Raw genomic sequence first — 27,759 nt, 5'->3', positions numbered from 1 at the left:
TTTCTGCTCAACAAATATTTATTAAGCACAGAGCAAGACAAGACATCTTTCTCTCTTCTAAAGTTTGTGCTTCTGGAGAGTTCTCCACAGAGACTCAGGTGGGCTGTTTTGAGGCCCAGAGGCCTGTGCTCCAGGCATGAGATGGAGGGGAGAGGATGAGCCCGGCCCCAAGAGCTCCCGGCCCAGGTGGCCTCGACTGGTGGCAACAGCCTCAATAACCACTGGAGCTGGAGGCTAAACACAACACCATTTTCCAGGCGAGGTTAATCCATGACCAAGGTCTTTATGAGAACATCCTCCCTGGACCCTTCCCTGACCAGAAAGAGGTGTGGATGGCAGATCTTCAGGGGCGCCCTGGAGGGACGGCTGCTGGCCTGCCTGCCACGGCCCTGGCTCTCGGTCTGAGCCTTTGCCTCTCCCTGGCCTTCTGTGGTGTCACAGCCCAGGGTGGGGTCACTCTCTCTGTTCTCAGGGACACTGGTCAGTGTTCAAGACTTACTGACATGAAATTGAGGCTTTTTAACAGAATTGAAAGAGGGAAACATTGGGAGAGAAGTGAGCACCTATGAAAGAGTCTGAGTCTGGGACAAACATGGAGTGTGTCTATTCCTGGCAACTCCAAGACCCAGGCCCAGAAGGAGGAGTCAATCTCATACCGACCGAGGCCCGAGTGACTCGGAAACCAGGGGCCCGATAAGGGAGCACAGGAGCCAACAGTGATACTGCCTGGAAGCCTCGTGGTCAGAGGGCATGCCATCCTCAAGTGACAGGCAGTCTCAGCTTCCCTAGGCCTAGGGGGAGGGGTGTCAAGGGACAACTACAGGGGAGACCCTCATGCTACTTCAGTTCAGGGCCATGGAGTTGATAGAACCAGCATCCTTGACAGGACCTTCAAAGCCATCGTTGTCATAGATGTTGGTGGCCGGAGAGGGGTGCTTCGGGCAGACCACCCTGGTGGCTGCTGCCTTCTCAGCCAGCTCCTGCTCCAGCACCAGAGCTGGGTTGACATCAGGCCCTGCAGAGAGACAGAGACAAAGGACCAGAGTCAGGCAGAGAGCACAGGTGGGTGGTGCAGCCAGGAGAGACAATCTGGAGAGTGGAAGCTGACCCAACCTCTGTCTGCATCTGGGCTTGCTCCACCCTGCCCTGAAAAGCCAGCAGCCATTTCCAGCTGGCATTGTGCCTGGCCTCGTCCCTCTGCCTCTGCGGGCATACTCATGGGAAGCCCCGAGACCTGCCATGGGTATTCACAGGCCCTTTCTTCCTGGGACATCCTGTGCTGACACCGCAGCCTACAATCCTTCTGAGAGAAGCTCTTCCTCATTCTGCACAAAAAACACCATGAGGGATCCCCAGGGGGTTCTGTGCCATATGCCTACCTAGGTCACCACCTATGCAGCCCAAGCTTCAGGGGGTGCCTGGCCTGCCCCGTCCCCAGGCACTCTGCAAACCTCCAAGGAGCTGCCACCACCTGCAGCTCCAAGCCTTGGGCTCCCCTGGTCCAGGCGAACCCTGGCTGCTCCTCCTCGCCCCTCTCGCGTCTCACCACCCTCCCAACACACACAGCCTCTTCTCCCAAAGAGGGCAAGGCAGCTCCCACAAGAGGCTGTGGAGTCAGTTAGGGAACCGGGAGCTATGTGAGCTCCCACACCTGCTCCATTTGACCAAGTCTGTGACCTGGAGCAGCTGTCTGTTTCCTCACCTGTAAAATGGGAATGATAGATAATACCTACCTCTGGGGATGACAAGAGACTCAACAACAAGTATGTTGATATACAAACACACTTTTCTATTTATAAATGTCTTCTAGTAAAATTATCTTATTTTTACCATCTGGTGGGGGGTAAAATTGAACTCCCACCTTGCCCACACTAAGAGCCAGAAACACCCTCATCCAGGCAGGCTCAGATTAAATCTCTGCAGGGAGCAATTTTAAATGATCATGTTCAACAATGAGGGTACAGGGAAATGGACACTTGCACGTGACATTGGTACAAGTTTAAATAGTTACACTTTCTGAAGGGTATTAACAATTGGCATTAGCAGTTGATGTTTTCACAGGCTGTCTCTAAGGAAGTGTCGGAGGATGAGGTCAAAGCTTCAGCCGCAAAGTCATTCACTGCAGCACTGACAGTGAGAGTGGAAAGTCAGAAATCATCTAACGTCCGACAAGTTAAGAGCTGGTTAAGTAAATCATGGTAGAACCATATATAGGATGGTGTTTTCTAACTAAGAGTTGCCACCCATTAGTGAGTCATGAAATTGATTAGTAGATTAATGCTGGCATTTTAAATATTAATAATAGAATAGAACCAAAAATATCAGAATGCTTCACATGTAGTAAGGGCAGGTATTATTTTGTGAAATGTATGTTTTAGTGACACATGTCTGTGTATCCCTGTGCACATCACCTCTCAACATAAAATAGAGTTTTTTGTTTTTGTTTTTGTTATTTTTTTGAGACAGAGTCTCTCTCTGTTGCCCGGGCTAGAGTGCCATGGCATCAGCCTAGCTCACAACAACCTCAAACTCCTGGGCTCAGGCGATCCTTCTGCCTCAGCCTCCCGAGTAGCTGAGACTACAAGCATTCACAACCATGCCCGGCTCATTTTTTCTATATATTTTTAGTTGGCCAATTAATTTCTTTCTATTTTTAGTAGAGACAGGGTCTCACTCTTGCTCAGGCTGGTTTCAAACTCCTAATCTTGAGCGATCCTCCTGCCTCAGCCTCCCAGAGTGCTAGGATTACAGGGGTGAGCCGCCACTCCTGGCCTAAAATAGAGTTCTTGTTGAAGGTCATGCCTAAAAGTCCAGCAGCAGTGGAGATGCATAGGGTGACTGAAACTGTGTTTGAGACACACATCTGCTGACAAAGAAAGATGTTCACAACATGTTAAGTGAAAAACAGCAGCTTCCAAAATGGGAAGAGCCATGTGGTCATGGTCCTGGCCGTGTGAGTGCTTCTGATGTTTGCCCGTGGCCTGTGAGTACTCCGTGAGTTTGCGTGGTAAGCATGCCCTGTTGTGATCATCATCACAGTGATGGCAGCCTGGCAGGAGTAGGCCTGGCACTCACCCAGGTAGCTGAGGATGACTGGCAGGAAGACCAGGCCGTGCAGCAGGCCCAGCAGGGTGATCATAAGGTTGAGGCGGAAGAAGAAGACCTGGATGAGCTGGGCCTTGGCGAGGCCCAGGACAAGGATGCCAGGCAGGTTGGTCATGGCCACCCCTGCAAACACCTGGGGATGACAGCCAGGCATCAGGTGGGGCACAGGGCATCAGGTGGGGCACAGGGCATCAGTTGGGGCACAGGGCATCAGGTGGGGCACAGGGCATCAGGTGGGGCACAGGGCGTCAGGTGGGGCACAGGGCGTCAGGTGGGGCACAGGGCATCAGGCAGAACACAGGGCATCAGTTGGGGCACAGGGCATCAGGCGGGTCACAGGGTGTCAGGTGGGTCACAGGGTGTCAGGTGGGTCACAGGGCGTCAGGCAGGACATAGGGCATCAGGGCATAGAACATCAGGCAAGGCATAGGGTGTCGGGCGGGTCACAGGGCCTCAGGCAGGTCACAGGGCGTCGGGCGGGTCGCAGGGCGTCGGGCGGGTCACAGGGCCTCAGGCAGGTCACAGGGCATCAGGAGGGGCACAGGGCATCAAGTAGGGCACAGGGTGGCCCACCCCACCCCACTCACCGCACTGCCCATAGAGATGGTGGCTTCTTTGGCCCTCTCCACGTGGGTGGGCTTGGTGCTGATGGCAAAGGAGCGGGTGATGTGGGACACAAACTCCACAGACATGCCCACCGCCTGCGGGCAGAGAGGGGGCTTTAGCTGAGAAAGGCAGAGGTCTCCACTGGTACCAGTGGGGCAGGAGTCTAGATTTGAGGTAACATTGGGCTAGATCCCCGACCACCCCTCCGGGGCCACCTGGTGCCTGTGTCTGGGGGTTACCGTGACCAGGTTAATGAGGGACACAGCGTTGTAGCTGATGCCCCACATGGCCATTAAGCCAACAGTGTCCACGAGGATCATGATGATGGAGAACAGGTTGAGGATGCCGGAGCGCAGGTCCATGCCCAGCAGGACGCAGCAGACGACAAAGGTGGGCACGAGGCAGATGCTGAGCATGAAGAGCCCTTCCGGGAGGATGGTCAGGTACTGCTCGTAAAACACGTTGCTGATCCTGCCGGAGCACAGAGCACGGTCACCGGCACGGGCCTCACAGGCTCTTAAGGGGGAAGGACACCCCCACTTGAGAAGGAGGATGCTAAGGCTCAGATAAGCATATATTAGGGGCCAACCAGTGTGCAAAATGGACAGGCCCAGGGCCTGGTGGCTGGAGCCTCCGGATCTGAAGCTGGTCCTCATCTCAGGCAACCTCTTATAAGCCCACCACCCTCACCTCCTGTCCCAACAGTCACCCCCACCTCCCTCCAGCCTGGCCACTCAGGTCCTCACGTGTAGGGGAGGACCTCAAAGGCTGGGTCTGTCCCAGGGACCTTCCGCATGTCAGCAGTGATGTTGGCTGCCAGCTCCCGAGCTGCCCGCAGAGCTTCTGTGTAATCCTGCGAGTTATGCAGGGGCTTGTGGTAGGCCATGAACCGGGAGGCTGGGCGGCCACAGCACATGGGAGAGGGAAGGGCAAAGGTCAGAGTTCATTCCAGGACACCCTCAGCACATCCTGGACAGTGCCACCACCATTTGGAATTCTTAGTAAATTTTGTGCAACAAGCCCAAATTTTTATTTTGTACCATCCCCACAAACTCCATAGCTGGTCCTACTGCTGTGGGAGACCAGAGTCTGGGCGCAAGCCTTTTTTTTTTTTCTCCTTTTTTTTTTCCCCCACTTTACAGATGACAGGCCTGAGCCTTGATGGTCAGAGTCTAAAGAGATCTCCCTGACGAGCCCAAATTCTTCTCTGTATGGTTTCAAGATATGCATTAGATTATAAAGATTAATTAGCTTTCAAATTTGCATCTTCCTATAGGAAAAGACTAGAAAGGAAGACAGAAAAATGACCACAGTTGAATCACAAACAGTTGAATTGTTGCAGCCAAGGCTTAGGGCTCCTGCCAGGTAAATACAATAAAGTTATTTTCTGATTGTGTACAGAGACTATGTGAATCAGGAAAAAATGAAATGTTCTTGGACATATGCAATATCAGAGCAGGAGAGGTCCTGGAGAAACTCCCGCCAGGCCTCCGACTATCTGGAGGTTGGTTCACACACAGATGGTCACCCCAGCCCAGAGATTCAGGTATAGAAGGTCTCGGGGTGGGGCCTGGGAACTTGCATTTGTAACAGTTTCCAGATGATACTTTTTTTGTTTTTTTCAGACACAGTCTCACTCTGTTGCCTGGGCTAGAGTGCCGTGGCATCAGCCTAGCTCACAGCAACCTCAAACTCCTGGGCTCGGGGGATCCTTCTGCCTCAGCCTCCTGAGTAACTGGGACTACAAGCATGCATCACCATGCCAGGCTGATTTTTCTATTTTTAGTTGTTTGGCTAATTTCTTTCTATTTTTAGTAGAGATGTGGTCTCACTCTTGCTCAGGCTAGTCTCAAACTCCTGATCTTGAGCGATCCTCCTGCCTCGGCCTCCCAGAGTGCTAGGATTACAGGCGTGAGCCACCGTGCCCGGCAGATGCTGCTGGCCAGGGGAGCCCACTTTGAGAAGCACTGCTCTAGACTAACCTAGAGCGCCCACAAGGAGACTAACGTCAGAGGTCGGCCCAGATCTGCCCCAGGTCACAGAGATGGGCTCCCCCATCTGCTCCCTCCCGGACCTGCTCCTCTGTCCCTGACTGAGACCCCCACTCCCCTCTGCCCACACCGGCCCCACCACACAGGCCCCACAGAGCCTGCAGTGCCCAGGGACCGGGGCTGGGGCGTGGCAGGTTCCCCTTCCAGGAAGCTGGGACCTTCATGGAAGACTTAGCCAGGAGGGTGGAGCCTGTGAACTTCGGTTGGTTTGTGGCCAGTACTTCAAACCATGAATGGCTTCGGTGCAAAGCAGGAGGATCCACCAAAAACTCCCCACCCACCGCCGACCACAGCCCATGCCCGGCAGCAGCTCCCTTAGGGCCCCCAGGCCGAGCGTGTGCTCCGAGCGGTGGCCAGCCCCTCCACCCAGGCCGTCGCGTCCTGCCCGCTGCTGTATTAAGCTGACAGCACATCCTGGCTCCTCTGCCAGTCCAACTGCATCTCCCTTGTCATTTGCAATGGTTGCTGGGATTGCGCAAGGCATCCTGATTCCTTTAGCCAACTCCCCACTGCTGACATTTGGGTGTGATTTGTGCAGGAAAGAAAAGGTGCTTAACTGGGGTGTAGGCGCCCCCAGTATGGTACCCGCTGCAGAAAGAATTCCACAAATTTCATGCTGACTTGGACTTGAGGGTGGAAGAAGGGGTGAGGTCTGAGAACGTGGTGCTGGGAAACAGGACCCCTGCTGCCAGGGCCAGCGCAGCTAGAAGCCCCCACAAAGGAGGAAGGGGGGAATATGGGAGATGGGGAGAGGCTATTCCTGGGGCTCTCAGGGCCCTCAGACAGCCCACTTTTGTCCTCCCCTGCAGGCAAGGCTGTACTTACCCAACACCTGGCCATCTGAGCTCAGATTCACAGAGGTGCTGTATGCTGCCAGGCCACTGCCAGGAGAAGCCAGGGCAAAGGCTCAGCCGGGGACATGGCTGCTCCCAGCTGCCTGGCCCACTGCTGCCCCGCAGACCCCTCATGGCCACCTTCTGTCCCCTGCGTTCATGCCCCCCACCCCGTGGCCCATGTGTCTGCCCTCCACAAAAGAAGGCCCTTCCCAAGCCTACCTACCCTTTGGGACATTTGATGTTGGGCGGGTCACTCAGGAACCAGGGGAGATACTTGTGGAACTGCTCCACCGAGGGCCGCACGGCGCCCATCGTGAAGTCCATGCAGTTCTGCAAGCAGGACAAGGAGTCTGCAGGGAGAGGGGGCTCTGGGCAGCGGCACCCCAGGGCCAGCTGCTCCTGCTCTGCCCCCCTCTTCCTCCTCCACTCCCATGAAAGGTCCGCCAGACACTCCGTCCTCAAGGAGTCATTTCTAGGGGAATCTGTATCTGTCCTCTCTGACTGTGGGAGAAGTTCCCCTCTTGGTTACAGAAACTGCTGGCACCCATGAACAGGTGAGGAAGGGAAGCTTGGGGCAGGGAAACGGGCCCCACAGGGGTGTCTCACTCCACCTACAAATGCAGCTGCTCCGAGGCCAGGGCCACGTGCCAACCTCAGCTCTCCACTCTGACTCCCACCGCCCACCACCGCGCTCTGCAAGCAGGGCCCCGCTCGAGACAGGGCGCAAGTGTGTAAGGCCCATGGTCCAGCACGGCCACCCACATGGGTGCTCCGCACAGAGGGCCTGTCCCTGGGGCCAAGCCTGTGCCCTGCCCCCAACAGATCCTGCAGGAGGGGTGGGAGGAGTTGAGAGAGCCTCTCTAGTCCTTTCCTTTCTCTCACCTCAGTTTCCCCAAGCTGCAGTGGGCAATGAGCCCCCCAGGCCCCACACTTACTGACGGTGGAGGGGCAAAACTCGCCCTTATTGGGGCCGAAGATATAAAGGCGGCAGCAGGAGGACGGGGTCAGCCAGTCAATGAAATCGTCCACCCAGGAGGAGGCAGCGATGGCCAGGTAAGACCTGTGGGCCGGAGGGAGGGAGGGACGGGAGAGGACCAGCTGTGTGAGGTAGTGGGCTTTTTCTGTGGCCCAACCCCCACACTGGGCCTCTCCAGGCACATGGCTATAGGGCAGCAGGACAGGGGCAGGGGCAGAACAGGCAGGAAGAGGGGACTGGGGTGAGGGAGACAGGCAAGGAGCAGGCCAGGGCCAGGAGTGCCCGACACTCACTGCTCAGGGAACTCAGAGGCGTATTGGATCTTCTGGGTGAAGGAGTTGTTGGCACAGCCTGCGCTGGAGCAGACGGCATTCATGCCCTCCTCACTGGAGAAGTTGTAGCCCGAGGTGGTGACAAAGTACACTGGGGCCCCCACCTCAAAGTAGCGGTTCAGAAAGAGGAAGTAGTCAAGCAGGTACGAGTCCTAGAGCAAAGCAGGGTCAGTGAGCCTCAGGAGGCCATACACACCCCTAAAGGGCCCACTTCAGCTCACACTCTTGAAGGTTCACACAGAGGCACACACTGAGGTACACACTCAGAGGTACATGCACAGTTACACACTCAGAGGTACATGCTTGGTGGTACACACACAAAGGCATACACAGAGGTACTTGCACAAAAGTACACAAACAAGGTATGCACAAAGAGGTACATGCTCAGAGGTCACATACAAGGTACACACAAAGAAGAACATACACAGATGCACACACTCAGGTGTACCTTCACAGATGTATCTGCACAGTGCAGTTACAGAGGAACATGGTTTTAGGTGTACCCAAAAACATACATGCTGCAAGGTTCACAAATTTAGATATAATCACAGGTACATGCACAGAAGTACACTCATGGAGGTACAAACACAAAGCAACATGTATCACCCTACATGAATATATGCTGACAAACACACAAACATACACACACACATGCACACAATTTTACTCATTCCTATCATCCCCAATTTGGCAGAGCCACAGGCTAACAAGGTGGCCTGGGACCACAGTCTATATTTGCATGCCCACATAAATCTCCGTGTGCACACCCTTGGTCATGCACCAGGTATCTTCATGGTCTGTTCCCTTATCCTATAACATAAAACCTCCGAGTAACATCAGTGAAGATGACAGAGTAGGAGGCACCAGGAATCTGTCTCCCCACCTAGACAATAAATGCACTGGCAGAATTTGTCTGATGTAACTGTTTTGGAACTCTGGAGACTATGGCAGGCTGGAAGCTTCCAGGGTAAGGCTTGGATGGTAGATTGTGGTTAATTTCTGTCAATTTCAGCTCTTATCACAGTAGCAGCTACCCACTCCCCATGCCAAGCCTCAGTGCAGGCAGCCATGCATGCATTCTCTGCGAGCTTGCACACAGCTTGCAGGAGCGGTAGTAGGCAATAAGGACACTGTTCTCCAAATATCAAGGATCTGAGTTTTAATCACTGATCACTACTTCCAACCTTGGTAGTACAGACACAGACAGGCAGCCTTTATTGCAACTCCCACCACCATTGTTGCTACCCTCTCCACTTCTGTTTAAAGTGACTTCCAGGAGATATAAAGGGGAAGCACCTGTTTGTTTTTACCCCTTCATTTTTCCCATCTTCTCATTTTGGTAGCCATACATTCAAGGACCAGGGCATTCAATGGCAACCACAAATGCAGAAAACTTTAGACAGTCACTACATAGCCCAAATGCCCAAAGGAAGACGCAGGCTCAGAAAATATCTGTGAAGACATTAACTTTATACCTCAGGCTGATCCTCAGCACAGAGACACCAACAGCAATAAGTAAAATAAAATTAAAAACTAAAGCAAACCCTGAAGAAGGGGTAGAATCTGATTTCCAGAATTACTATGTTATAAACCTCAAATGTCCATTTTTCAACCAAAAAAAATCACAAAAGATACAAAGAAAAATACTGGTCATTCAAAGGGAAAAATTAACCAACAGAAACCATGCCTAGGAAAGACCAGATAGCAGACTTACTAGGCAAAGACTTTAAAATAACTGTCTTCACCTATAATCCTATCACTCTGGGAGGCCAAGGTGGGAGGATCACTCAAGGTCAGGAGTTCGAAACCAGCCTGAGCAAAGATCGAGACCCCGTTTCTACTTAAAAATAGAAAGAAATTAATTGGCCAACTAAAAATATATATAGAAAAAATTAGCCAGGCATGGTGGCACATGCCTGTAGTCCCAGCTTCTCAGGAGGTTGAGATAGGAGGATCGCCTGAGCCCAGGAGTTTGAGGTTGCTGTGAGCTAGGCTGACGCCATGGCACTCTAGCACGGGGAACAGAGTGAGACTCTGTCTCAAAAATAAATAAATACCGAGTATTTTGGAGGGGAAGGGCATAACTCTAACCCTTCTTAGGGAGAGGCAAAGATATACAATGTAACCAAAATGTCAAAAAAAAAATCAAAACAAAACTTTTTATCGGGTGGTGGGCAGGCAGTAGGGGGGAGGAGGAAAGGGGTGTATGCTTCCATAACGTGTGTGGTGCACACCACCGGGAGATTGGACACATGGGGGGAGGGAGGGGGGCAGGGGCAATATTTGTAACCCTAACAATATTTGTACCTCCATAATATGATGAAATAAATAAATAAAAATATAATAAAATAACTTAAATTTTCTCAAAGAGCTTTAAAAAATTATATTTGCACACACAAAGTCGAGAAAACAATTTATGAACAAAATGGAAATATCAATAAAGAGAAAACATAAAAAGGAGGCCAAAAGAGATTCTGGAGCTAAAGAGTACAATAACTTAAAAATTCACTAGAGGGATTCAAATGCAAATTTCAGGAGTCAGAAGAAAGAATTAGCAAATTGAAGAAAGGACAATTGAAATTGTTGAGTCTGTGGAACAGAATTAAAAAAGAATGAAGAAAAGTGAACAGAGCAGAGCCTAAGGGACCTGTGAGACATTATTAAGTAGACCAAAATATGCATGTAAGAATTCCAGAAGAGAGTAAAAAGGAGTATTTAAAAAAATAATGGCTAAACACTCCCCAAATTTGATTAAAGACATAAATATAAACATCCAAGAAACTCAACAAACTGCAATAGGATAAAGTCAAAGAGGCCCACACCAAAGGCTATTAGAATCCAATCCAACTGTCAAAAGCCAAAGAAAAGCCAGGCATGGTGCCACATGCCTGTAGTCCCAGCTACCTGGAAGGCTGAGGCAGGAGGATTGCTCCAACCCAAGAGTTCAAGTCCAGCCTGGGCAACATAGCAAGACCTCGTCTTTAAAAATAAATAATAAATAATAAAATTAATTTCTTAAATCCAAAGACAGAATCTTGAAAACAACAAGAGAGAAGTTACTCATCACATACAAGTAATCTTCAATAAGATTATCGGTATATTTCTCATTAGAAACCTTGGAAGACAGAAATTATTAGATATGTATATTCAAACTGCCAAAGAAAGAAAAAATACCTGTCAACTAAATATCCTATTTCCAGCAAAACTGTTCTTCAAAAATGAGGGAGAAATTAAGATATTCCCAGATAAATAAAAGCTGAAAGAGTTAGTTACTACTAGACCTGCCCTGCAAGAAATACTAAAGGGAATCCTGCAGGTTGAAATGAAAAGACACTAGACAGTAACTCAAAGACTTATAAAGAAATAAAGATCCTTAGCAAAGGTAAATAAATGGACAATATAAAAGTTAGTATTATTATAACTATGGTTTGTAACTGCACTTTTTGTTTCTTTTTTCTTTCCTTTTCTTTTTTTTTTTTTTTGAGGCAGAGTCTCACTCTGTTGCCCAGGCTAGAGTGCCGTGTTGTCAGCCTAGCTCATGGCAACCTCAAACTCTTGGGCTTAAACCTTCCTCCTGCCTCAGCCTTCTGAGTAGCTGGGAGTACAGGCATGCGCCACCATGCCCGGCTAATTTTTTCTATATATTTTTAGTTGGCCAATTACTTTCTTTCTATTTTTAGTAGAGACGGGGTCTCAGTCTTGCTCAGGCTGGTTTCAAACTCCTGACCTTCAGCGATCCTCCCGTCTCGGCCTCCCAGAGTGCTAGGATTATAGGCGTGAGCCACCGCGCCCAGCCCAATTCTGTTTTCTACATAATTGAAGAGACTAATGCATAAAACAATCATTACTCTATGTTTTTGGATATAATGCATAACAGTATAATTTTGTGACATCAGCAACCAAAAGGGATAGAATGGATCTGAATAGGATCAGAGTTTTTGTATGATACTAAAGCTAAATTGATATAAATTCAAATTTACAGTGTTATAATTTCAGGATGTTTAATGTAATCCCCATGGTAATCTCAAAGAAAATTAGCTATAGAATATACACAAAAGGAAAGAGAAGGGAATTTAAAAGTTTCTACTACTAAAAATCAACTAAACACAAAAGAAGTCAGTAATGCAGGAAATGGGAAACAAAAAAGTTACAAGGCATATAGAAAAAAATAGGAAAATGACACAAGTAAATCCCTCCTTACCAGTAATTATCCTAAATGTAAATGGGTTAAACTCTCCAATCAAAAGACAGAGGTTAGCAGAATGGATTTTTTTTTTTTTTTTTTTGAGACAGAGTCTCACTTTGTCGCCCAGGCTAGAGTGAGTGCCATGGCATCAGCCTAGCTCACAGCAACCTCAAACTCCTGGGCTCAGGCGATCCTCCTGTCTCAGCCTCCCAAGTAGCTGGGACTACAGGCACGTGCCACCATGCCCGGCTAATTTTTTGTATATATATTTTTAGTTGTCCAATTAATTTCTTTCTATTTTTAGTAGAGACGGGGTCTTGCTCAGGTTGGTTTTGAACTCCTGACCTCGAGCAATCCGCCCGCCTCGGCCTCCCAAAGTGCTAGGATTACAGGCGTGAGCCACCTCGCCTGGCCTCAGAATGGATTTTTTTAAATGATCTAACTATTTGCTATCAGCAACAGACTTACTTTAGGTCAAAAAACACAAAAATGTTGAAAGTAAAAGAATGGAAAAAAGATATTTCATGCAAATAATGAGCAAAAGAGAATAGGGGTCACTATACTAATATCAGACAAAATAAACTCTAAATCAAAAAGCTTACAAGAGACAAAGAAGTACATTATATATTAATAAAAGATTCAACACATCAAGAAGGCATAACAATTATAAACATTTATGAACCTAATAACAGACCATAAAAATATCCAAAGAAAATATTGATAAAATTTAAGGGAGAAATAGATAGCTCTACAATAATAGGTGGAGAGCTCAATACCCCCCACTCTCAATAATGAATAGGCCAATTAAACAGAAAACAAATAAGGAAATAGAGAACTTGAACAACACAATAAACTATATCTAACAGACAAATACAGAACAATTTAACCAACAATAGAATACATATTCTCTGAAGTGCACATGGGACATTCTCTAGTATAGGCAACATGTTAGGCCATCATTTACATCTCAATTTTAAAAAAAGATATTATAGAAATTATCTTCTCTAACTACAGTAGGATGAAGTTAGAAATCAATAACAAAACAAAAACTGAAAAATCCACAAATCCTTGGAAATTACATGATATGCTCTTAAACAACCAGTGGGTCAAAGAAGAAATCACAAGGCAAATTAGAAATTAGAGATGAATGCAAAAAATAAAAAAACACAACATATCAAAACTTATGGGACACAGTAAAAGCACTAATAGGGGGAAATTTATAGTTGTAAATGCTATAAATTTAAAAAATAAAAAATATCTCAAATTAACATCCTCACTCTAACTTAATAAACTAGAAAAAAAGAGCTAACTAAACCCAAAGCTATCAAGAAGAAGGAAATAATAAAAATTAGAGCAGAGATAAATAAGATAAATAATAGGAAAATAATAGAGAGAATCAACAAACACAAGAGTTGTTTCTTCAAAAAGATTAACAAAATTGACATATCTTTAAGGGAAAAAATACTCAAATTACAAAGATCAGAATTGAAATTGGGGGCATCCATACTTATTCTACAGAAGTAAAAATTATTATAAAAAAGTACTATGAACAACTCTACACCTAAAAGTTAAATAATTTAGATGACATGGATAATTCCTAAAAATACAAACTTACCAAGACTGAATCATGAAGAAACAGAAAATCTGAATAAACCCATAACTAATCAGGAGATTAAATCAGGGATCAAAACCGTTCCCAATATAGAAAAACCCTGGCTTGTTGGCTTCTAGTGAATACTACCAAACATTTAAAGAAGAATTAATCCAAATCCTCCTCAAACTCTTCCAAAATAATTAAAGAGGAGGGAAGACTTTCTAACTCATTCTATGAGGCCAGCATTGCCCTAATACCACAGCCAGACAAAGATGCTACAAGAAAAGAAAACCACAGACCAATATCCTTTGTGAACACAAACATCCTCAATAAAATACCACCAAACTGAATTCAATAGCATATTAAAGTGATTATACACCATGACCAAGTGGGCTTTATTCCTGGAATGCAAGGATAGTTCAACATATGAAAATAAATTAATGCACACATTAATAGAAAGAAGAAAAATATCACATGATCATCTAAATTGATGTAGAAAAAGTATTTAACAAAATCCTACATCCTTTCATAGTAAAAACATTCAGAAAACTAGGAATACAGGGATTGTCCTCAACATGATAAAGGCCGTATATGAAAACCCACAGCAAATGTCATACTCAATGGTGAAAGACTGAAAGCTTTTCCTGTAAGGTCAGTACTGAGGCAAGGATGCCCACTTTTACCACTTTCATTCAACATAATAATAGTATTAGAAGTTTCAGTCAGAGCAGTTAGGCAAGAAGAAGAAATTAAAGGTATCCAAATTGGAAAGGAAGAAGTAAAATTATCTCAATTCAGAGGTGACATGATCTTATGTGTAGAAAGTACTAAATATTCTACTAAAAAACTGTTAGACCTAATATTCAAATTCAGCAAGTTTCAGGATACAAAATCAACACATAAAAATCAGTTGCACTACTACATACTAACAATGAAACATCCAAAAAGAAAATTAAGAAAACAGTTCCATTTATGATGGCATCACAAAGAATAAATACTTAGCAATTAACTTCACCAAGGAAGTGAAAGACTTGTACAGTGAAAACTATAAAATATTGTTGAAAGAAATTAAAGAAGACATAAATAAATGAAAAGTCCTCCTGTGTTCACGGATTGGAAGACAATATTGTTTTTTTTTTTTTTTTTTTTTTTTTTTTGAGACAGAGTCTCGCTTTGTTGTCCAGGCTAGAGTGAGTGCCGTGGCGTCAGCCTAGCTCACAGCAACCTCAAACTCCTGGGCTCGAGCAATCCTTCTGCCTCAGCCTCCCGAGTAGCTGGGACTACAGGCATGCGCCACCATGCCCGGCTAATTTTATATATATATCAGTTGGCCAATTAATTTCTTTCTATTTATAGTAGAGACGGGGTCTTGCTCTTGCTCAGGCTGGTTTTGAACTCCTGACCTTGAGCAATCCGCCCGCCTCGGCCTCCCAAGAGCTAGGATTACAGGCGTGAGCCACCGCGCCCGGCCGACAATATTGTTAAGATAACAATACTACCAAAGCAGTCTATAAATTCAATACAATCCCTACCATAATCCTAATGGCATTTTTTAAGAAATAGAAAAATTCATACTAAAAATTCATATTGAATCTCAAGGGAACCTAAATAACCAAACAATCTTAACAAAGAAGAGCAAAGTTTTAAGACTCATGCTTCCTGATTTCAAATTTTACCACAAAGCTACAGTAATCAGAGCAGTGTAATGCTGGCATAAGGACTAAACATGGACCAATGGAACAAAATAGCCCAGAAAAAAAACTCTCACATACATAGTCAAATGATTTTTGACAAGGCTGCCCAAAGCATTCAATGGGGAAAGGACAGACTTTTCAACCAGCGGTGCTGGGGAAACTGGATATCCACATGCAAAGGAATGAAGTTAGAGCCTCACCTAACACAATATATAAAAATTAACTCAAAATGCATCAAAGATCTAAATGTAAGACCTAAATCTATAAAACTCTTACAAGAAAAATAGGAAAAAGCTTCACAACATAAGATTTGGCAATGATTTCTTGGATACAACCCAAAGGGACAGGCAACAAAAGAAAAAACAAACAAATTAAACTTCATGAATATTAAAATATTTTTTTGAGACACACAGGTCTCACTCTGTTTTCCAGGGTAGAGTACAATATTAAAAATTTTTGTGCATCAAAGGACAGTATCAACTGAGTAAAAAGGCAACCCACAGAAAGAAGGCAAGTATTTGCAAATTACATATCTGACACAGTATTGCCATCCAGAACATAGAGAGAACTCTTAAAACTCAACAACAAAAAACCAGCCTGGGGGGCAGGTATATACATATATAATGAGTGAGATGTGCACCATCTGGGGGATGGTCATGCTGGAGACTCAGACTTGTGGGGGGAGGGGGGGAAATGGGCATTTATTAAAACCTTAAAATCTGTACCCCCATAATATGCCGAAATAAAAAAAAAATAAAACCAACCTGATTCAAAATGGGCAAAGGACTTAAATAGACATGTCCCCAAAGAAACAGCCAATAAGCACATGAAAAGATGCTCAACATCTCTAATCATCAGAGAAATGCAAGTTATAACTACAATGAGATACCACTTCACACTCACTAAGATAACTATTATTACAAAAAAAAAAAAAAATGGAAAATAGCGAGTGTCGGTATTTAGTCCCCAGCCTCTTCTCAGCAGGCAGAGCAGTGTGGGGCTCACTCTGGCACACCACAGATGTGGCCAGGACACCCCAGTACACACAGTCTCAGGAGGCAGCGGCTTCCAGAGGAGTCTCAAGTTTTAGCAGAAATAGGGTTATTTGAGTGCCCAGTGAGAGGAGCTTCCCTGAAAGTTATGAAAGAAGATGTGACAGACACAAGAGGGAGAAACTGGAACCCTTGTATGCTGCTGGTGGGAATGTAAAATGGTACAGCTATTGTGGAAAACAGTATAAAGAGTCCTTAAACCTTAAAAATAGAATCACCATCTGATCCAGCAATTCCACTTCTGGGAGAATTGAAATGAGGGACTCAAACATTCATGTTCACAGCAGCACTATTCACAATAGCCAAAAGGTGGAAGCAACCCACATAACCAGTAACAGGTGAATGGATAAGCAAAATGTGGTATATATGCACAATGGAATGTTATTCAACCTTAAAAAGGAAGGAGATTCTGACACATGCTACAGCATCATGCTAAGTGAAATGAGAGTCACAAAAGAACAAATATTGTATGATTCCACTTATATGAGGTGCCTAGAATGGTCAAACTCATAGAGACAAAAAGTGGAATGGTGCTTGCCAGGGGCTAGAGGGAGGGGAGAATGGGGAGTCACTGTTCATTAGGTATAGTTTCAATTTTGCCAAAAAGGAAAGAGTTATGGAGATGGATGGTGATGACGGATAATATTAATGTACTTAATATCATACTGAGCTGTAAACTTAAAAATGGTTAAGATGCATCCTGAGCAACATAGTGAGACCTCATCTACACAAAAAATAGAAAAAATTAGCCAGGCATGATGGCAAATGCCTATAGTCTCAGCTACTTGGGAGGCTGAGGCATGAGGATCCCTTGAGCCCAGGAGTTCAAGGTTGCAGTGAGCTATGATGATGCCACTGCACTCCACTCTGGGCAACAGAGAAAGACAAGACAGGACAAGACAACACAATAAGGGAAGGGAAGGGAAGGGAAGGGGAGGGGAGGGGAGGGGAGGGGAGGGGAGGGGAGGGGAGGGGAGGGGAGGGGAGGGAAGGGAAGGGGAGGGAATGGAGGGGAGGGGGAAAGAAGGAGAGGGGAAGAGGAGGGAAGGGAAGGGAAGGGGAGGGGAGGGGAAGGGAGGGGAGGGGAGGGGAGGGGGAAGGAAGGGGGAGGGGAAGGGGAAGGGAAAGGAATAAAGAAAACCCTTTATTACCTAAAACTCTTTTTCAAAAAATAATTGGTGAAGATAGTAAATTTTACATTATATGTATTCTGCTATAATCAAAAATTGAAAGAAAATAATAAATTTTTAAAAAGCATTAAGAAACAAACATCTCCAATAGAAAAATAAACAACAGACAACAACATAAAACTGGTGGAGTCTTGCAGCCCATCACCTCCTTCCTTCTTTTTTTTTATTTTTTATTTTTTTGAGACAAGGTCTTCCTCTGTTTTCTGGGCTAGAGTGCCATGGCATCAGCCTAGCTCACAGCAACCTCAAACTCCTGGACTCAAGCAATCCTCCTGCCTCAGCCTCCCGAGTAGCTGGGGCTACAGGCACATGCCACCACACTCCACTAATTTTTTGCTAATTTTTCTATTTTTTACAGAGACAGAGTCTTGCTATATTGGTCTCAGGCTGGTCTCCATCTCCTGGCCTCAAGTGATTCTCCCATCCTCCCACCTCAGCCTCCCCAAGTACTAGGATTACAGGCATGAACCACTGCACTCAGACTCTCCTTGCCTCTTGCTCTCAGGGCCCTGGTGACTATCTATGACTCAGCCCTGTGATGCGACCCCCAGTGCTTCTACAGCTGGGACGGTCACTGTGTGACACTTGCTGGCTTCCTGCTCTCCTCTATATGGTCACTGGAAGGTGTGGTTCTAAGCCGTCTGCTCTCCTTCCTCATCTCATTTTCAGGAACCCGGGCCAGCACCACCTAAGATCTGCCCCAGCCCCTGCCATTGGCTGTGGCCTGGCTGCTCCCTCCAGTGCCCTGACCAGTGCCCAGCCCCTCACCCAAACCTCCACCACAGCTCCCCAGAGAGGTCCTAGGCAGTGAGCCCCGACACTGCCCTCCCTTCTCCTTGGAGCTGGTCACACAGCGTTTTTGAGACTTTGCTCTCTGTGGCTTTGTTCCCTCTCAGCCACCAGCCCACACCACCTCTGGTGCACATCCGGACCAGCAGCAGGTCCAACCTCAGCTGATGCATCGTGTCACACACTTTCTGGCCAAGGTCTGGCAGTCAGGACTCTCTGCCACCATGCTCCCTGCCTCCAGCTTGTCCCCTACTCCTGCCCCACTCCCATGGCTGCTCCCACACCCAGGAAACACGCCTTGGCTCATCCCAGCTTCCCACAGGTGAGTCTGTCACCACCTTCTTCTGCAAATCCTATGCGACCTTAGAGGTCCCTTCTAAGGGGGACTTTCCTTCCTCTGAGCCCCTGCCCTCCCGGGGCCCCAGGCCTGGAGAGTTCATAGCGCTGAGCACAGGGCAGGCACTCAGCAGGGTGTTGGTCAGTCATCTCATGTGGACAGCCACCCAGTCGCCTGGGACATCACTCTTACTGTGGCCTGGGGCTGGTATTGGCTCTTTTCATACACAGATGTGGCTTCTCTCCCCAGGTCCACTGGGGGCTGCTTCCATGGTGACAAGCAATTCTGCACCGCCACCCGCACCCCTGACCCACGTGGCCACCAACTGCTGAGTGCTGTCACCCCTCCCGGAATCCCAGGGAACTAAGGTCTGGGCAGGCCGCAGGCTCACCGTGGGCAGGGCCAGCTCCTGGTCTAATCCCACGGTGGTTTGGCACATGAAGTAGAGGCACACTCCAAACAGGGCCAGAAACAGCAGCAGCTGAGGAGGGAACTGCGGCATGAGAACCTGCTGCCCACCGCACCCCCGTCTTCCCTCAGACTGGAGTCGGCCAGGCTGCCATGGGACACACACTGGAGCTGGGCAGATCTGGGTGCCAGCCCCTGGCCCCGGCAACCTCTCCACCCCCAACCCGTCACCCTGAGGTGAAGTCCCCCGTCCTCGTCCTCGTGTGGTTGGAGGCCACTCACCACGGCCGGGCGGGTGAGCCGGTGCAGCAGGAAGGGGGCGTAGACCTTACGGAAGAAGCGCAGCAGGGGCCCCTCCCTCTGGCCAGGCGGGGGCAGCTCCCTGGGCTTGATGCAGCAGCAGAGGTCCAGCCGCGACGCCTGGAGGGGGAGGTAGCCCCTCAAGGTGGCCCCAGAGCAGACCCCAGGGACTGCCTCCCCACCCCTGGGGAGTGCCACCTTCTGTGAGTGGCCTGTGCCCACCGTGCTCATGGGAAAATGCCAGTGTGATGTTTGCTTTTATTTTCTATCTTGATAAAATATCTTTGAATTTTACACCATCACAGAAGCCATAGCTCGACTCCTCGAGCAACTGGAGTTTGAACTGCACAGGTCCACTTATCCACAGATTTTCTTCCACCTCTGCCACCCTGAGAAAACAAAACCAACCCCTCCTCCCGCCTCCCCCGCCTGAAGATGGGAAGGATGGAGACCAGGTGATCCACTTCCACCTGGCGAACGGTAAATGTATTTTCTCTTCCTTATTTTCTTAATACATTTTCTTTTCTCTAGCTTACTTTTGTAAGAATATGGTATATAATACAGACAACACACAAAATATGTGTTAATCAACTGTCTGTCATTGTCAAGGCTTCTGGTCAACCGTAAGCTAGTAGTAGCTAAGTTTTAGAGGAGTCAAAAGTGACATGCAGATTTTTGACTGCTCACAGAGCCAGCACCCCAACTCTGCATTCTTCAAGGCTCAACCGTATCTTATTTGTCAACCTCATGTACTTTAGGAGGTTTGATCATATTGCCAAAAATTGCCAAAATGAAATTATTTTTCTGTAGGAAATTGGGGAATACATGGCCCCAAATATTTCACTCCCAGTACAGTGCCCCTCCCCCTCCCCCACTCTCTGAGCCATCTCTGTGGCACTGAGACCACCCTATCTCCCTGCCAAGGTGGAGACCCAGGGGCAGGTCCCTTGGTCCTGGCCAGCTGCCCCTACCTCCTGCCTCTTGCTATCCAGGGAGAGCAAGGCCACGAAGGCAGACATCTGCAGCAGGAAGTCAAAGAGCACAGCAAGGCCGGAGGTCAGGGCAAAGGTCCGCACAGCTGGCATGGGGGTCAGGGCCCCTGTTGGGGGGCAGAAGGCTGTCAGGGCACTCTGGTTTCAGGGGCAGGGTGGAAGCCTACACAGACAGGGTGCAGAGGGAAGGGAGTTTGTCCTGTGCCCACTGCCCTCTGAGAACTTCTGGGCCCTGCACTAACCCAACAGGCCCAGCACCTGGGTGGGGAAGGTCTGCCCCGGGCTTACCTAGGAAGAAACAGATGGCCTCAGAGAGGCTGCACAGCAGCATGCTGGGGGCCACCCTGCCCAGGGCTCGGCCAATGTGGACCTCCCGCTCCTCCCCAGGCCTCCGAGGCAGCCTCTGTGTGGGAATAGCAGGGATACAGTCCAGAGCCCACCAAGGACGCCGTCCGGTGACAGCCAACAGAGAGCTGGCAGGTGCCCAGAGACTCAGCCAGGCCTGAGGAATTGCTCTGTCCTTCCTGAGTTGTGAACAGACTCTAACACTCTCCACAGCCACACTTTCTGCTCCCAGGATCTGGCTTGGATAAATGCTCAGTTCATTCGTTCATTTGGGATGTCTATATCATCCCTATTCCACACATCACTGGAACCCTAAATATTCACAGGAGAAGGCTAAATTGATTGTAATTTGGACTTATTTTGGAATGCTAAATGTACTAACATGGAAAGTTTTTACCAGTTGTTGCATGGGGTTAAATTCCAGACGACACAGACAGAATGAACTCATTTATGTCAACACATTCTACTTTTTTTTTTTTAAATAGAGACAGGGTCTCACTATTTTATCTAGGCTGGGCTCAAACTCAAAATCCTCCTGTCTCAACCTCCTGAGCAGCTGTGATTACAAGCATGTGCCACTGCACCTGGTTAACACACTCCATTTTCAGGCGTTATACTACAGGTATTATAAAGGTGTCAATGCATAGAAAGAGTCTAGAAGAAGATCTAGCAAATTGACGTTGGAGTTCTGTCTAGCCAGGAGTTGGGGTTAGGAGTAGAGGGTGTGGAGAACTGGGGGGGTGTGGAGAACTCCTCCCTTCTTACCTGGTACTCGAGAACAAAGATGAAGATGTTGTCAGCCCCCACAGCCAGCACCAGGAAAGGCACTACTTGGAGGATGACCAGGGAGGAGCGGACGCCCAGGTAGGAGAAGAAGCCCATGGCAGCCATGACCGATCCCAGCACCACGGCCACCCCGCCCAGGCCCAGCGTGGCCTTGGAGTCCACCTGCAATGCAACTAATCTCAGCCTGTGGCCACCAGGGCACCTGCTCAATATGTCCCCCAAATGTGGGCTGAGGGAGGAAGTGGGCAGCAGGCAGGTACCCTGGGTGCCCACAGGTGCTTGGTACTGCTCCCAGAAGCAAGTTCAAGTCTCAGGAAGCCCCTCCACAGAGCCAGCCTCCCAAGCGCAGGCCCAGGAACCCAAGGGCACAGGCAAGCCTGCTGCAAATTCCTCAGGCACGTGTGGCAAGAGATTTTAAATATTAGCTTTGCATTTGGATGGGTGGTAGTATGTCAGGTAATAGAAAGAAAACTGTTCCTGATCTTTCAACACAGAACACTTCCCAGAAACATCACCCTTTGGGGGAGCCACTTATGTGTGGGTCCACTTTGCTGCCTTGAGGTGTTCTGGTTAGGGAAGTTTAAGAAGGCCTGCTAGAGATGTCTGCGGCCCTGGGCCCGCCCACCTTACCACGTCTGTCCCGCTTCTCACCAGCACTCGGCTGCAGCGGGAGTAGCTGCCCAGGGCCAGCGAGATGTACAGGAAGATGACGAAGTAGCTGAGGGCGAAGATGGGCAGGTCCTCGGCCGTGGTGCGGTTGATCTCATCCTCCAGAGAGCGCTGTGGACACACCCAACCAGCCTGCTGACCGCACCTGCTCCGGCCAGGCCGGCTGGCAAGAGCTCAGTCGCTGGGCACTGACCGTGGTTGGGCTCACATTGCCCCGTGGCCTGTTGTAAGCCCGGTGGGGCTTCAGGAACAGCTATGACAATCACCCCATTCTGAGCGGCAGTGCCCAGGGTCACTCAGGAAGGGCCAGGGCCAGAATGGGGTCACAGGAACCGACTCCAGACCACGTGGGCTGCACCCCCCAGGAACCCCACAGCCCCTACCTCGGCCATGAATGTGACCTGGAACTTTCCGGCTGTCCGACTCTGGAAGGCTCGCATCTCCTCCAAGAAGGCCGCCTCCCAGAGCTTGGCCTGGGCCAGACGGGGGTCCCCCGCCGGGTAATTGTTGAGGGAGAATGTCATGATCAGGGCCTCCGCCTCAGAGTAGTCCTTCCCTAGGGTAAGAAATGTTCAGCCTCCTCCAGCTGCACCCTTGCCTCCCTCTCCCATTCTAGCTGCATCCCTATCTCCCTCCCTTCTTCCGGACGCACCCCTGCACTCCTCCTTCCCTGCTCTTGCTCCTCGTCTTCTCCCTCATCCAAGTCATGGCCTTACCCCCTACACCCCACTTCTCTCAGCCACAGGCAAGACCTCTGGGCCCAGGCATGAAACCAGGGCACCTGGGCAGCCCTGGGGGAAGCTGACAGCGTGGCAGAGAGGAGACAGGATGGCATAGCTGCAGCTTCCATCACCCAGGCTGCCCCAGGCTGCAGGAACCCCATCGCCACTCCCACCCTCCTGCCTATTATTCTTACCCTAACACTGCACCTTCCTTGGCCTCCACTCACGGCGCGCTCAGCTTACCTTTGTACCCACCCACGGCAAGGAAAGGGAAGATCGGGGCCCCATAGTCAGCCATGCAGCTCAGGGCCAGGGTCGTGCCGTCTTTGAAGGTGAGGGGGGCGCTGCAAGGAGACAACCACAGAGGGAAGGGGTCTTTCCTGGCCCTGCCCAGTCCCTATGGCCCCTGCCCCCTCCCCCAGACTTGCCCCTGGCCCATAGAAGCATGGAAGGTGAACTGGGGGCACCAGCTGTGGATGGCCTGGCCCAGTGGGTCCTAAAGGGCTTCCTTGCAACAAGATCTTGTGCAGGCCCCAAGGCGGGGAGTGGGCCACAGCTGTCCCGACTGCTTCCCTTGTGGCAGGCAGGGGCTGCTCCTGGCACCACCTAGCCCCACCCTCCAGACCCCGTCTCTGTCTGGTTCCCAGATGGAGAAGGCAGATGGAGCATCACCACCTAAGGTCCCGTAAGGGTAGGAAAGTGGGATTTGGGCTGCAGAGCCTGGCCTGGGCTGTCTCAAACGCTGCTCTCTCAGCTTCCTCCTCCCACCTGGGGCCCCAATTTGAGGTCAGATTTGGAGCCCTGGAGCCCAGGAGCCAATGTGCCCATAGTTTACCAGCCCAGTGCCCTCAGGCAAATCTGTATGCCCTTCAACTTAGCCCTTTCTGCAAAGCGCATAGTTGTGAAGACTCAGTGGGATACCCGGGCAAAGCTCTGTACGTGCCATTCTCGGCTCTGCCTGAGTGAGGGCATTAGTCACCACTATTCCTGGGAGTGCTGGCTGTTGTGTGACCTTGAGCAGCTCACCACACCCCTCTGAGCCTCCGTTTTCCTATCTGTGAATTGAGGGGGAATGGACCACTCAAGAGTTGTTGTGAGTACCCCAAACCAAAACAAAAATAATGCACGAGGACTGTATACCTGCACTCAGACAGAAGTCTGGGGTCAGACCACCAGCGCCTCCCTGGAGCAACCAACAGCTCCTCTCTGTCCTGCCATTTCTGAGGGACAGCCCCTGGCTTCATGGCACGGACACACCAAGAAGCAGCCCAAACTTGGGGCTCAGCTGAGCGGGGAGAGCCAGGTACTGGGAGGCAGAGAGCAATAGCTCCCTCATCTAATCAAGTGGTTTTCAAAGTGTGGCCTGGGGCCCTCAGGAGTCCTGGAGACCTTTTCAAGGTCAAAACTGTTTTTATCATATAGGGAAGACCATGTGATCACATAGAAGATGTCCATCTACCAGCCAATGATAAAGGCCTTAGAAGACACTAACTCTGTTGACACCTTGCTGTTAGACTTCTAGCCTCTAGAACTGTAGGAAAATAAATTTCCGCTGTTTAAAAAAAAGTTTTCATAATGACATTCAGATGCTATTTCCCTTTTTAACTCTCATTTGCTCTCAAGTGTAGAGTACGAAACGTTCACTCAGGACCTCTGCTAGACTTCAACCTCACACAGTCCCCCCTGCCTGCCCTCACTGCCCTCACACTCAGCCCTCAGCCAGTGACCTTGTTGGCATCTTGTCTGCACCATGCAATGGCCACGCACAAACCTGCTGCAGCAGATGGGAACTCTCAGCCTGGGGGAGTGGGAGAGGGGAAGGGGTGGAGATAATCGGGCACATGGCGGTCCCAGGACAGAGCTGTGTGCCCACGAGGCACCAGGAGGCCACAGCAGCGCCCTCCATGCTACTCCTGTGCCTGGGCCCCGCCAAGGACTCACTTGGTGCAGTAGAGAAAGTGGTCCTTCCAGTCGACCTGGGAGGTCTGCCCCATCAGCGTCTGGTTGGCCGTGAGCAGCAAGAGTGTGCGGTTGCTCTGGAAATACTGCAGGAGGCTGTTGATGCAGCAGTCAGAGAGACTGGCGTTGTGGGGGTTGAGGGGCGCGTAGCAGATGTCCTGCAGAGAGATGTTGCGCTGCGCCTCGGGCGACCACACCTGGAGGTGCCGCAGCCTCTCCTGCAGCTCCAGCAGCTCCAGCAGCAGGTCCAGCGCCAGGATCCCGCTGAAGTTCTTGGACCCCAGCAGCAGGGAGTCATACCTATAGCTGGACCGGTTAGGAGCCGTCAGGATCACCTGGTTGGTTCGGAAGAAGGGGCCAAAATGCTGGTCGTGGAAAGCCTTCTCTTTCCGTGCTTGGCTGTTGGGGGCCGACCACAGCTCCACAGGGTCGGTGGTGAGTTCCGTGTAGGCCAGGCCGCACGCCAAGCCTACCACCAACGTGGTGGACAACACCAGGATGGTCACCGGCCATGAGGCCACCCACGTGCCCCAGCCCTGGAAGAACTGGCCAAGCATGGTGTGGGTGGAGAGCCTGGGCTTGTCAGGGAGGCTGGTACCCTCCTTGGGACCCACAGTTTTGCCTTTGTCCTTGCTGGAAGCCACACGGCGGTACACGAGGAAGAGGGTGAGCAAGGCAAAGACGGAGCAGATGATGATGATAATGACGAGGGCGCCTGGCATCCGGCCCAGGCGGAAGGTGCGGTCCAGGGGCTGGGGGCGGGCTATGACAGGGCAGGATGCAGCACAGTCCTGGCAGGAGCAGGCCGTTGCGTCTTCCCCTTGGGACTCATTGCAGTGCAGGACTTCCTCATTCAGAGGCTGCATCCCGCTCCCCAGGGCCTGGCCAGGCTCCCAGAGGTGGAAGGTGATGTCCAGTGGGGCCAGGCCATTTCCTGTGTCTCCCTGGAAGTCGAGCCAGCGCTGAGCATTGCACAGGGCGGAGCCGTACACGCCACACATGCTGCCCACGGCTAGCGAGGCGGCCGCAGGGATGCGCACGCGGCTGCAGGAGTCGTAGGTCTGCTCTGCAAAGCTGCGCTGGTAGAAGGCCTCGTAGGCCACCACGGCTGGGGGCTGGCCAGCCCCTCGCTGGGCCACACGGGTCACATTGATGAAGAGGCTCTGGTTGGGGCTGCAGGTGTTGTGGCAGTGCAGGCTCACGAAATTGTTGGAGCAGGCCGGGCAGCGGGTGAGGAGGGCCTTGGTGAGGGACATGCTCGCCTCCAGCGACACCAGCTGCTTGGCGGAGCAGCAGGCCTGGGTGGTGTTGGGGCCGGTGTAGAGGCGGGGACAGATGCTCTGTAACAGGGCCAGGTGTTCGCCTGTGATGTTGCGGGCGGGGGTGTTGGACAGGCAGGACACGTTGGACAGTGACGTGAGGCCTCCAGACAGCTCTGGGTTCTTCCCACATTCGTCGTAGAAAGTGCAGTAGCCAGGCCGATGGATGGGTGTGTACAGCTCACTCTGGGCCTGCGGGGCACAGCAGCGTCATTCCTGGGCTCTGACACTGGGCAGCACAGCTGGCTGCTGGCTGCGGCAGCCAGGAAGGGCGTGGGGGTAGGAAGGACACGGAGCAGGGTGGGGGAAGGGACAGTGGGAGTAGGGAGCCTCCTGGAGGTGTGCGCCAGGTGTTGGGGTGACAAGTGAACGGCACCGCCAGTCTTTCCTTCCTGAGGGTGATACGGTCACTGAAGAGAAAGAGGTGGCCTGCAGCTTAGGAAGGCCCCGCTGGAGAGTCCGAGGGATTGGAGGTGATGCCAAGGTGCCTCGTGGGGGCCAGGCGATGCCCACACTGCAGTCAGCCCTTGTCCCCACACTCCAGGGGCCAGGGGCGCACGCAGGGGCCTCCCACACCACCCCCAGCTTGAGGCCGAATGCCGCTACCCACCTCCCAGATGAGGGAGTGTGTGAGGAACTCAAGGGGCAAAAGCCCTGGACGTCCTTCCTATCCCCAGGATGCTCAGTCCTTTCCAGGTGACGCCCACCAGGAAGCCCACCCCCAGCACCTCTTTGACTCAGTCCTCCCTCACCTGCAGGCTAGGACCCCACAGCAGGGCCAGAGAGGGAGGGTCTTGAAGCACCCCAGTCCCGCTGCCTCTCTCCGACCCTGTATCCATTCAGCCCCATGACATGGAGACCCACCACCTGCACCCCTCCTCTGGGGGGACCTGGATCCCTTGTGTGTCCAGAGACCAGCCTGGCCCCAGGCCCCGAGGCCCTTTCTTACTGTCACCCAACAGCCCCTGCCTGGTATCCAGCTGGCTCCCAAGGCCCCCAGGGGAGTCAGTGGAGGACGTGGACACAGCACGGGGACTCACCAAGTGCAAGAACAGGGTCCAGAGCAGCCAGCCCCTCAGGCCAGCCTCTGCCATCCTGGGTCCACAAGGGTCAGCAGGAATCGGGGTCAGGCCTCAGGCACAGCTGGGGACAGCTGAAGTCTGACCACACATTAAGGCAGCCTCCTCCCACTCGATGACAGCCCTGGCTTGACTTGGTTGGGGACCAATGGGGCTGAGCCCTGCTAGTTAATGATCCACTTGCTCTCCTCCCTCCCACTGTTGGGCCCCAATCCATGGGCCCCTCTCTTAGATGAGCCTCTTTGTGGGGGTGCTGGGGTTTCCACCCACTTCCCAAAGCAACCAAAGCCAGAGGGCAGAGCCAGCTGGGGGAGAGACCCTGCTCTTAGCCCCTTCTGGGCTGTGAGGGGTTGGCACCAGGACCTGGAGATGCAGGTGGAATCAGCCACTGGCTGGGCTACAGCCTCAGGGGCTCAGCATGGCCCGGACATC

The 27,759-nt window shown here is 50.4% G+C and overlaps 1 protein-coding gene across 1 annotated transcript; it reads right to left on the bottom strand.

Annotated features, from left to right (window-relative positions):
* On the bottom strand, positions 1-27,423 carry NPC1L1 (NPC1 like intracellular cholesterol transporter 1). Its single transcript, XM_012763365.3, has 19 exons — positions 27,289-27,423; positions 24,912-26,440; positions 23,214-23,314; positions 22,632-22,804; positions 22,231-22,359; positions 21,559-21,741; positions 20,737-20,851; positions 20,428-20,555; positions 19,439-19,576; positions 19,140-19,229; positions 7,868-8,058; positions 7,534-7,658; positions 6,822-6,948; positions 6,588-6,643; positions 4,458-4,608; positions 3,951-4,182; positions 3,693-3,806; positions 3,076-3,238; positions 1-1,015 (listed from the first exon to the last, which is right to left on the bottom strand). Exons 1-19 carry the CDS (start codon positions 27,340-27,342, stop codon positions 843-845), a joined length of 3,972 nt encoding a protein of 1,323 aa, XP_012618819.2. The 5' UTR covers positions 27,343-27,423; the 3' UTR covers positions 1-842.
* Between the last annotated feature and the right edge of the window lie 336 nt (positions 27,424-27,759).

The sequence above is a fragment of the Microcebus murinus genome, chromosome 9 (genome assembly GCF_040939455.1).
Source record: "Microcebus murinus isolate Inina chromosome 9, M.murinus_Inina_mat1.0, whole genome shotgun sequence".
In the NCBI taxonomy this organism is placed as follows: domain Eukaryota; kingdom Metazoa; phylum Chordata; class Mammalia; order Primates; family Cheirogaleidae; genus Microcebus; species Microcebus murinus.
The sequence above is the reverse complement of the archived record's forward strand: the minus strand, read 5'-3'. Positions and strand labels throughout refer to the sequence as shown.

Excerpts from the sequence above, each read along its gene's own strand:
- NPC1L1 (XM_012763365.3), bottom strand. The coding sequence starts at position 27,342 with ATGGCAGAGGCTGGCCTGAGGGGCTGGCTGCTCTGGACCCTGTTCTTG. Across the intron at positions 8,059-19,139 it reads AGGAGCTGGCCCTGCCCACG|GACTCGTACCTGCTTGACTA; the intron begins GTGAGCCTGCGG and ends GCTTTGCTCTAG. Across the intron at positions 3,807-3,950 it reads CCCTCATTAACCTGGTCACG|GCGGTGGGCATGTCTGTGGA; the intron begins GTAACCCCCAGA and ends CTCTGCCCGCAG.